Source organism: Oryza sativa, chromosome 4, assembly GCF_034140825.1.
Source record: "Oryza sativa Japonica Group chromosome 4, ASM3414082v1".
NCBI classification, from domain to species: domain Eukaryota; kingdom Viridiplantae; phylum Streptophyta; class Magnoliopsida; order Poales; family Poaceae; genus Oryza; species Oryza sativa.
The window spans coordinates 24,956,632-24,968,279 of record NC_089038.1 but is presented as its reverse complement, the minus strand read 5'-3'; the positions used below and the strand labels follow the sequence as shown (position 1 = coordinate 24,968,279).

Here is an 11,648-nt window from a genome sequence, read left to right as displayed (position 1 = left end):
GGGTGATCGGGCCAGCAATGGAGCAGAGCACGGATGGTGTTTTCCTGTGAGACATATGGCTGCGCTTCGGCTGAGTACAGAAACGGGGTGCAGGTTTTGCTGGCGATTACGGTGTCTGTTAGTTTGTGGCCTGATTATAAATACCGTAATGCTGCGAAAATTAACGTATCAGCTGGTTTGCCCGAGTGGTTAAGGGGGAAGACTTAAGATCTTCTGCACTGAAGTGCGCGTGGGTTCGAACCCCACAGCCAGCAATATTTAATTTTTTTAAAAAAAATCTCAAAATCTGCATTTTTTTAACAATAATACAAGTTTGAAAAGTAGGGTTTTGAACTATTTCAATTTATTTTTCTGATTTTCTCTCAAAAACTGCAATATTCGAACAATTTCATTACTCCAATAGAAATTTTGTTTTCTAAAATATTTTTTGAAGTCCAATACAAGTTTGAAAAGTAGGGTTTTGAGCTATTTCAATTTATTTTTCTGATTTTATCAAAAACTGGATTTTATTTTTGAAATATTTCGTAGCCCCAATAGAAGTTTAGTTTCTTTTAATAATTTCTGCAGTCCAATACAAGTCTGGAAAAAAACTGGATTTTTGAACAATATTGGGACCCAACACAAGTTTATATTTCAATAATGAATTTTTTGGACTCCAATACAAGTTTATTCATTTTTTTTCAAAAAGAAGTGTATCTTTGAATAATTTTGGGCCTCTAATACAAGTTTATTGTCAAAAAATGGGACTCCAATACAAGTTTATTTCTTTAAAATAAAATGTGGACAATTTTGGGACCTTCATACGTCTGTACAATTTTGGGCAACATTTTTTTTTTGGGATTCTGAACAATTTTGGAACAGCAATACAAGTTTATTTTCAAAAAATGTATACCAATTTTGGGATCTCCATACATGTGTACGGAAGTATGTTGAACAAAAAATTTGAACATTTTTTGGGACTGCAATACATGCGCGTTCTGAATCAATTTACGCTACGTTCTGGATTAAATTCAAAGAGAAAGCAATTTCGGGACTCCAATAGCGCTATGTTATGTTCCGGCAAATTTCAGTTTTTTTTCGTGAACACGCAAAAGTATTGCACGTCAATATATTAGAAGAAAAAGAGTTCTAGTTACTCTACGCAATCAGCCAGACCGGCTAATGCTAGGGAAAGGAAGAAAAAGCAAAAGAAAAAAAAACTGAAGCTTAGAGAAACTATGGTGGCTGAAAACAGACTCCAAGCAGCGGGAAGGGGCCAAGCCACACTAGACTCCCAACAAATCCCCAAAAGCGACGACGCCAGCTAAAGACCACATATGCCCCTCCGAATGGATGAACTCTAGAACCACTGAGATCGAAGAGAGAGCGGAGTCGAAAACCCTAGAATTCCGCTCCTTCCACAGACGCCAAGAGACCAGGAACACTAGGGAGTCGAAGCTGTCGTAGAGGTGCTCAGGTAAGCAGGCCCTGAAGGACGACCACCAGTCTTGGAACCAGCTGTCACGGGGGGAGAGAGGGCAGCCCAGCCAGGAGGCGACAATACTCGAAGCCAGACCTACCGAGCGAACATGCAGTCGAAGAGGATGTGGTTCGCCGTGTCAAGATCCTGAACGCAAAAGGGGCAGCCCAAGTGACTATCGATGCCACGCTTCTGGATGAGATCAGCCGTCCAGCAGCGCCGCTGGAATGCAAACCAAAGAAAGAACCTGCATTTGGCAGGACCCTTTGCATGCCAAAAAAGATCAGCACAGGCAAAGGAATGCTGGCCATAGAAGAATGCCTGGTATGCCGAACGCGCAGAGTAGCGCTGGTCAGCTGTCCAGCGCCAAATGAGACAATCCTCGACACCTGGCGAGAGTTGTACGTGAAGCACCGCATCCCAAATAAGGAGAAAATGGGAGATGACTGGGATAGTGAGGGCACCTCGAATATCAGAGACCCAGGAGTTGTTCGCTAGGGCAGAAGCAACTGTGCGTGAACCTCAAAAACGTTGGGGAACGACGAAGAGGAGATCTGGAGCCAAGGACGCCACCGAGCGGCCGTCGATCCATTGGTCAGATGAGAAGAGCATAGACTCACCATTTCCCGGCACAAAGAAAGTGGATGCCGCGAACATGTCGGAGACGGTCTGCTAGACTGGGGCCTTTAGGCCATCCTAGTAGGGGTGCCCTGAGCGCTGAAGCCAAAGCCAGCGAACACGTAGGGCAAACCCTGCCAACCTGAGGTCAGTGATCCCCAACTCACCACCGGTTTTGGAGCGACAAACATTCGTCCAAAACACCTGACACTGCCCACCATGGGCTGAGTCCGTACCTGTCCACAGGAAGGCGCGACGCTTATTGTCAATGGCCTTAATAACCCAGACTGGGAGGCCGATCGCCATAGATTCATGGACTGGAATGGAGAAGAGAACCGACTGGACCAGCACAGAACGGCCAGCCAGAGTGGTAAATCGTCCTTTCCAAGGACCCATGCATGTTGCTACCCCGGACCAACACTGTAAATTTTCTGGATAATGTCTAATGATCTGTATGAATCATAACACATCACTGAATCTTGTCTAATGTTGGCCGGAGAATACCCTGAAACCAGCAACCAGATTATTTGCTAACCGCTGGGTGAACCAATCACTATTTACCACAGCAACAGGACAGCTAGAAGCCTAACATCCAGAGCAGCAGAGCTCCTTGTTAAAGGAAGGAACAATTCTAGTCTAGTTTCAATTAATTTTACAGCTCAACAAAAGGGGTTGGTCACACTGACAAAAGAAAAAAGACTGGACTGATCGATTCACTGGTAAAGGTTTGATCAGACGACTTCGACCTTTCGTTTGGAAGAGACTGATGACCTCCATTACTTTGCTCTTGTCACGCTATATGCTGCCTGCTATACCTTTAATTTCCTGTCGCCAGGCAAACATGTTTTGAGGACCAAGGAGAAATGTCATCAAACTAGCCAGCACTGCAATTTGCTTCACATCCCATTTTAGTCGGCTGGTCTGTTCCTTGATGCTTGCTTGCAGCTGCAGGTGCATTTCTCCTTGTCTTCCTTCAGAGTCTGCACACAGGGAAAAACTCAGTGTTGTTTCCGGGTTGCGTTGTGCTTTTATATATATATATATATATATATATATATATATATATATATATATATATATATATATATATATATATATATATATATATATATATATATATATATATATATATATATATATATATATATATATATATATATATATATATATATATATATATATATATATATATATATATATATATATGTTACTCCCTCATATCCGTCCCAAAATAAATCAACTTTTAGCTATGTCTATGTTTGTAATAGAAGTTGATTTATTTTGAAATGGAGGGATACTTGATTACTCATACTGAGCTGCTGTTTTACAGTGCAATATATTGGTATTCCATCTAGCTATATATATTCTGATGCTAACGGGGGTCTTTGTAACTGGACTGGTACATCGACCTATCAGGCTTCTTTAGGCAGCAGTGGCTTCAATTCAGTTTTGCCATTCTGAACATGCAAATTAGTAACACGCATACGTCATTATACCTGCAGCTGGCTCTGCAGTCCCTTGATGTGATCAACTGCTAAGTCCAGCATGTCTGAAGTACTCGTTTGCTGCCACATTAATTTGTAAGAAGAACAAATTAGAAAGATCATCAATTGAACTCCAACTCAATAACCTGAAGATTGTTGTCTGACGAAAAAGTTCAGACAAGGACTGGTATATACATGAAAAGAACACACGTATGGCACACACCTTGTCCATGTTGGGCACCAGGGCCTGCAACTTCCTGAGCTTCTCGCTGATCCTCGTTCTTCTCTCCTGTCATCATCGATCGATCATATGCCTGAAGATTAATCTGGCATGCACGATCCAAGGAGGAACAACAAGAATGCTACTGGCTAGATGCATGCATATGAAGAACATCTTGAAAGGTTATCAATATTCTTATTTGGTAACATATCATGTGCACACAAGTTTCGCATGCAAATTCTATACACACCAACAAACAAATATCACAAAAAATTCTTTAAAAAATACATATTATAATTTCAAAAATGCTACACCTTTGTGTAAAATCTTAACCTCAAATTTGTTATATCATAGGTGTAACAATTTTTTTATAGTTTTAAGACAATAAGTATATCAGAATTTTATCATTTTTGTTGCTCTATCTATGTAATGAATTTGAAGACATGACTTTATGTGTAAATATAATACTAAAAATACATGTATATTGATTTTTTTTCTAATTTTTTTATGATATTTGTTAATTTGATGTACGGTGCATACTATACACGTTAAAGGTCTATGTATCTAGGATACGCTTCCATGCTAGTTGACATTACAGTATATAGTTCGACCCGCTACGTACGTACATAAAAAGTTGGTACTATGATGGGGCGTAGAATTAGCAAGGGAAAATGTCGTCTATACATACCCTCTCTGCGATGCTCCGTGGGTGCGTCGCGCATCCACGCTTGGCCCGTACTCTGAATGGCACCTGGTCGTGCTGCATCTGCAGGTATTTCTCTACGCCAGCCATCTCCCTGGGCGCAACAAGCTGCATCGCAGATGCATGTATATACAAATTAGACATGAAATCATCCCTCACATTGTACACACACACACTAATAAATCAAACTATAAATACGAAAAATGAAAAATAAAGATAAAACGCATATATATATACACCTGAGATTCGTAGTTGCTAAGGGTGGCGATGATGTCGTCGTTGCCGTGCGCTCCTGATTTGCCCGTCGACGTGGAGAACACGATGGAGTTGGAGTCCTCCCATGACCCGATCGAGAACCCACCGGAGGAGAAGGAGCGGACGACGTGGTCGTGGGTGGAGACGTTCTCCTCGGAGCGCCCATGATGATGAGCGGCGCCATGGATGCTGTCAGTGAGGTCCGGGATGCCGTCCTCGGATATCTGGGAGAGGCCGCCGGAGCCCTGCCTGCTGCTAGCGAAGCTCAGTGGGGCCTTCATCTTCTTGTTGTTGTTGCTGCTGCTGCTCATGGCGCCATGGCGAACCTCACCGAGTGATGATCCTGCTGGTCTAGCACTCGATGAGAAACCTATTGCCATAAGAAGATGTTTTTTAGATAATGGATGTTTCATTAATCCGATCTCTATATCCACAAATATTGTTATAAGAAGATGTATAAATCGTGAGTTGGTGACTAAGCAGATTTTTTTTTTTTTTTGGAAATGCTAAACATGCAGCAGTGGTCCGCACATCTGGGAAATGAACTTGTTCCATGCATGCATGTGTTTTAAATCCGTTTCACAAGGTTCATCAGAGAGTAGCACTTACGGTTCGAAGTAGACGATGATACTGTTGTAAGAAAAACACAACAGCAACTTATTCCACAATGGAAAAAAAAACCCTCTATATACTACTCCCGCAAAAAAAAAAGTATGTTTAACACTTCAAGCTTTTCTTTCTCAAAAGTAAAGGAGGTTTGTGCTTCGTTTCATTGAGAAAAATAAAAAAAAGGGAAAAATAATTACAAACATAAGGAACAAATTAAAATGGCCACACTCACATAAACTCGTTACCCAGAAAGCCATCATTAGTCGTCCAAATTAATTGACCTACATACAAAGAAAGCTTACAGAGCGCTCGAGTTTCCGGCTAAACACCACAAATACTGTCATTTGCCACTGCACGTGCTACCACCAAAACATTTAGAGAAGCTTTGAAAATACAATTGTTACGGTTCTTCCAAATCTCCTATGCTACTAGAATAATCAATGAGTTTAGTCCTTTGCGCATCTCTTTTGAAACTTCATTGATGGCTTTACACACCACCAACCTGAAAAATGAACTGTCGTTGGCTGAGATGCAACCCCAGCGCAACCCCATCTCCAAGAGAAGGGAAGTACACACAGCTTGCAAAAGACACGAGAGACAATTGTATGTGTTGTATAGTTTCATCACTTTGATCTCAAAGATGGCATGCACTCGGCTGTGGAAGAGACTAGCCGATCCGAAGCCAACCATCTGTTATTAATTACCAATCAAATGAAGAACTTGCATCGTAAAGGAGCCCAACTTGATAGTTCCTAGGAAGTAAGCATTGTGTGATCATTTAAACCAGTTGTCGCCTGGCCCTCTGAGCTTTGCAATATTATCTACATAACCCTTTAAGATGGCTATGCCCGAGAGCAAGAATAATAGTAGAGCCCACTTTCTACTATTAGCTTATCTTAAAACTAATATATATAGTAGATTAACTATAAGTTTGGCTATAATTTTCTTCTTCTCTCTATCTCTCACTTATATATTTAATGTATTTATCTTGGAGCTTGTGATAAGTTAGCTCTTGCATGAGAGCCAACACCCTTGATTTTTTACTTCCTCTTTCCTCCACCTAAGTATATAGTAAGCTTATAGCTCACTATTATACTTGCTCTGAGTGACATAGTACAAGATATTTTCCATTATCTCTCTCCATTGTACCCTTTTTCTCCTGAGACAACTAAGAACCAACACAATGCCTACATGTGTGTCATGTATAGTCGATTCAACGATCGAAGATTGGCAAATCACTCCAAAGATTATGCAAATGGAGTATTGCAAAGTAAAAGAGGCTACATGCCTAGTTTTGAAATTCAAGGTGCTAGCTGGGCTTGTGTTCAGTTCTTTTATTTTTTTATGGATTTTTCTTTCCACGGAATCATATATATATAATCACAATTTGATGTTAATAGTATTAGAAATATGATTGGGTCTTTGTTAAAACATTGCGTTTTCCACTGCAAATTGTTGTTTTCAGTTATGTGTGGCAAAAATTAGGACGAAAATTGAAAGTTCTTTCTAAGTGTAATATGTATTGTGCCATATTAATATAATATTATAGTGTATGCAATTAATCAACTTGCACATGCGTGATGTTCATCAAAGACATTCTAATGTGTCATGCTAGACATTCTAGCTAAATCGTACTGCCGTCGAACATCGCATGCACGGTGGAGGGTGATCACACACAAGTAGTTTAATCTACGATCGATATATATATATCCCCCCATTGTCACACAAAGTACTCCCAATTCGCAAGTGTGCAAGAAACATTTTTTTTTATCAAAATGCAGTTTCTTAAATAGAACATGCCAAGTTGCAGGGGTGGAGCTAGGTAACTAGGAGAGGGATGCCTAGCTAGGAACCCGGTTAAAAAAAAATATCTATAATTTATCAATTTTCACCGTATGTGCACCCCCTCAATTTAAACTCAAGCATACATATCAGTCTAAACTTGATATAAAGTAGAGTAAACCAAGCGAGTGATACCCTTCTCTATTTTGTTCTACCTCCATCCCTACCAAGTTGCCACCGGATCCCATCGTATAGTATAGTAGTAGACCAGGTTTACCGTTTACGATCGATCTCACGGCGATGGACAGATATGTCAAACTGTTGATGGCTTTGGCGCCGCGTGCAACACTCTTCCACTCACCCCAGCCAGGCAACCAGCGAGTGAGAATGAACCCAGAATGAATTATTCCTCGATCGTCGTCGTCTGGTGCTCGCATGTATATATAGGAGGTGACATCACCTCTACTTTGGTTCGCTGATGTCTGCACGCGAGAGAGATCGATCAACTGAACCTAGACGGGATATGACAGAACTTAATTTCATGTGTAAGGTTAGCGGGCCTAACCTAGCTAAGCTAGCTTAATTACGCGCGTTCGATAATACACCATCAAGCGAAGAACCGTCGTCCAGCCCCTTGGTTAATCAGTCTATACATCACACGGCAGCCGTATAGCAGCGTGTGGGGCACCAATTCGATTAACCTTCTTCGGGTTATAGCTTACCGTCGTCTTGGCCAGACATAACTTGAGACATGGGAAAATCTAAGAAAAAGCGACTTTGTTCTTTTTCAAGGATAAGGAAATTAAGGTAACTTGAATTGCATATAATTCAACACACTGTTGTATATGTTCACACATGAGGCTGTACGTTGTTATCCTATTAGTTCAAGTGCCGCTGTTTATTACGAAAGAAGCTATAAAAATGATAGGTGAGTAGAAGAAATAGTCTCTTAAAATGTAGACCAAATGTGTTACAAGTGGACAAGAAGTTCAATAGGACAATAATAAAAAATAATATTTAGAAAAGGTCTTCGCACTTTTCCCCATAGGATAGATGTACACAATTCAAACAAGGTGTACGCATAGTTTTACTAGTTTTATATATGAAGGGTGCATAATGGACATTATAAACAAGTTGTACGTATAATTTATTAGTTTTATATCTAGTGAAGGGTAGATGCTACACGTACACCAAATAGAGTCTAATAAGATAAGGACAACTTATCCTGTTAGTTCTGAAACTAGTGGATGGCTGATAGGACACGCGTAAAGGCAATGTATAACGGCTTGAAAACCAAAGAGGAGGAAAGTAGCTAGGTCCATGGTAGTGATGTTAGGCTGTCAGCAAAACAAATAAATATTAATAGCATGTTAAAATAGATAGTTTAGTAAATATTTCGGAATAAATAAATATGTGCAAGAAGCATGTGGGCGTACATATGTGTACATATGTGGTTATACAATCCTAAGGACCCACCCATTTCTCATTGCCCCCACCAGAAAACCACCGTAACTGTGCAGCCCGTAGTTTTCCATCCAATTATTCCAAGCCACCCGGTTTGAAAGCAACCCATAAGATATCACGTATATAAACAAAAACAAACCGAAGACAAAAGTTTGGATATAGTTGGTGAAATCAGCAGATTGCAGAATCAGATTAGCTAGGAGACTATACTCTCAATATTGGTCAATGAGTGAAATTCTTAGGGTACACAAAGTCACCTATACTTATATACAAACTTTGATTATATATCAATATATCTTCATGTGTGTTTGTAGACCGGACACACAAAAATAGTATTTGCATATTTTTTGCTGAAGTAATTTGCTTACGATATTGTGATTTTGTTGCAAAAGTAACCCATCACAAACAAAAGATTTATCGATCATATTTCACTTTGCATAGGTAGGTAATTTATTTTGATCCGAAAAGGAACTTGGGGTTTCAAATAAGTATTTTATTCATGGTAAACTTGAGTTTATTTTGAAAACGAACACAAAGATGAACGACAGAGCGACAGTAACGAAATTAAGCCTGCGGCAAATTTCCCCTCGAAAAAAAATCCTGCGGCAAATAAAAAGGGTATGGCGCCGGTCTACCTTCAGATATATAGAGTGAACTTTATTTTAATTTATCAAACCTGGTAGCATCGAACATCCGTTTTGTAGTCTAAACCCTTACTAAAACGATCATACAGCCTTTTTTTTCAACATAAAATGGAGTAAAATATTGCTGCCCCCGAAAGAATATTGCACTAATCGGTGGGCGGCTGCTAATGAACATGCATGCGGCGTAAATATAACAGAAAAATGAAGGCGCTGTTGCAAATGTATTGGATGACTACATTGCACAGCTGCTGATGTACGTGTAACCTGTGCAGTAGACCCAGAAACATTCATCAAAAGCACTCAAATATCAAGAAAATGAGAGAAAAAATAACCAAGATCACACTTGACTAAACATCGCACCATAAGAAAAAAAATCGCAGTAAAAGAAGAAAAAAAAGAAATAAAGACAGAGAAATAAATTGGAATACTCCAATGAGTCAAGAGAAAGAAGAACGGTGGTTAATTGGAACATTCCAAACTCGATAGTAATGGAAGAGACGAATCAAGACGGCAAATCGAAGGTACACGTAATTAAGTGAGCAGAGAGTGCAGTAACCGTTGTCCATGACGGGGCTCGAGAAGAACCCGGGAGGCGAGCTGTTGTGCCGCGTCAGAAACCCCGACTGGTCGCCGCCGCCGCCACCGTCCTTCGCCTCGACGCCGAACTGATGGAAATGGTGCTTGCCGCCGTGGCCGTGGCCGTGCCCCAGCGAGATCTCGGCCGCACCACTCCCGCCGCCGCCGTAGTGCTGCTGCCTCATCGCGCGCTCCGGCGGCTGCTGCTCCCCTCCCCCGCCCGGCACCGGGAAGAACGTCCGCGCGGTCGCGGCGCCCCCCTCCACCCCCGCCGGCGGGGCGTCAGCGAAGAACTGCAGCCCGCCGCCGTAGCGCGCCGACATCTCCCCTCCGCGCTGCTGCCGCTGCGGCGCCCTCGACGGCGCCGGGTTCATGTGCTAGGCTTCTAGCTATAGCTAGCTAGCTAACCAGACAGGAGTACCTAGCTAGCTTCTCCGCGCGGGGGCGCTGCGTCTGCTGCGTGGTGTCGCTTTTGAGGCCGGTCTTTTCGTCGTCGCGTGCCGGGGGAGCGCAGCAAAGCGGGCGCGGGCGCAGTCAGCCAGCGAGCGAGCGAGCGACTGATCAGCGGAGAGGGGTAGGGGGGATCGGACGACCGGAAATATTGGTGGTGGCTTCGTGGAATCGTGGGAGAAAAGCTGGACGCCCGCGCGCGCTCGTGATACGGTCTCGGGGGCCGGGGCGTGTGGAGGCCGTGCGCCGTGCGCGCGCGCGCGGGTGGGGGATGGGTAGCGAGATGGGGTGCGGTGCGGACGACGTGGACGACAAGTGGATCGTACTATACACTCCCCCCTCTTACTGTAAGCGGCAACTGGCTGGGGCGCTGGCCCGCGCGCGCGACGACGACGACGTCGTCTCTCTCTCGTCCCGATGACGCGCGCGCGCGCTCGGTCATGCGGGGACGCGGGAGGCGTGCGGGACCCCTCGCGCGCTGCGCATTTGGGAAACCGCGGCCAGTCGGCCACCACCACCACCACCACACCGGCGCCGCGCTGCTCGGACTATACACAACCGCGCCGACGGTTTGGGTGATCCAGCTAGTGGTTAATCGATCAGCCATCGGGGCCCGGGTGGGTCCGGGCGTTATAGGGGATGAGATCGATCGGTGCCTCGAATGCGCACAGGGTTCGTTGCATTTGGATCGACAGTTGCTCAGTTGTACGTCACCTGTTGTTATCGTATTTATAAGCTTGTAATAATGGAAGAGTTGTTTAAGTAGGTCTTCTCCTACTTGCAACCCGTGGTCTTCTGTCCTTGTCTTGTGACTCTGTCTAGTTAATTAAACATACGCGCGTGCGTGTTTAGCGGCCGGCTTTGTTTGAGCTAGATACGGTTTATAGAATCACAAACCAGCGAGCATCTAGGACCGATGTGATGACAGTAGCACACTAGCATGTACGTACTCCTGTGGTACAAGCTGGTCAAGTGGCAAGTTTAGCATTAGCTATATACACTCCAAGTCCGTACATGCATGACGGGAAATTCTGTTCAATCGTCTCTCGAGACCGTATGTACTTTGTATGCTAGTTCTCGTGTATTACGCTAACTCTCCGTTTGTGTACTCTCTTCTGTTCAATCTATCTCTTTCCCAAAACTTTCAGAACTACAGGCGCGTGATTTTTCCCTCTCTTTCCTCGGTCAGCTTCCAAACAAGCTACTGCGCATTCAGGTGGTAGTACCAGTTTTGGCCAAGAATCCTCAGGAGTCGGGTCTCTCGTACAGTCGTACTACAGTACTATCACAGTGCACTTGATGCGCTTATAATCGCCCCCATGCATACTGCACATCCAAAAGCAGAAGGGCCCAGAATTCATGTCACGCACGAGCGCTGCTCCCG

At 43.2% G+C, this 11,648-nt stretch overlaps 1 protein-coding gene and 1 non-coding gene across 2 annotated transcripts; one reads left to right on the top strand and one right to left on the bottom strand.

Moving 5' to 3' along the window:
- The first annotated feature begins 171 nt into the window (after positions 1 to 171).
- Positions 172 to 254, top strand: TRNAL-UAA (transfer RNA leucine (anticodon UAA)). Its single transcript has one exon. It is a non-coding gene; the product is annotated as a tRNA-Leu (tRNA).
- Positions 255 to 2,504: 2,250 nt separating this feature from the next.
- On the bottom strand, positions 2,505 to 10,648 carry LOC4336235 (transcription factor bHLH80). Its single transcript, XM_015781197.3, has 6 exons — positions 9,795 to 10,648; positions 4,724 to 5,109; positions 4,470 to 4,592; positions 3,785 to 3,850; positions 3,574 to 3,642; positions 2,505 to 3,057 (listed from the first exon to the last, which is right to left on the bottom strand). Exons 1-6 carry the CDS (start codon positions 10,186 to 10,188, stop codon positions 2,986 to 2,988), a joined length of 1,110 nt encoding a protein of 369 aa, XP_015636683.1. The 5' UTR covers positions 10,189 to 10,648; the 3' UTR covers positions 2,505 to 2,985.
- Positions 10,649 to 11,648: the final 1,000 nt, after the last annotated feature.

Excerpts from the sequence above, each read along its gene's own strand:
- LOC4336235 (XM_015781197.3), bottom strand. The coding sequence starts at position 10,188 with ATGAACCCGGCGCCGTCGAGGGCGCCGCAGCGGCAGCAGCGCGGAGGG. Across the intron at positions 5,110-9,794 it reads GAGCCCCGTCATGGACAACG|GTTTCTCATCGAGTGCTAGA; the intron begins GTTACTGCACTC and ends TTATGGCAATAG. Across the intron at positions 3,851-4,469 it reads CACGGAGCATCGCAGAGAGG|GAGAGAAGAACGAGGATCAG; the intron begins GTATGTATAGAC and ends CGATGATGACAG.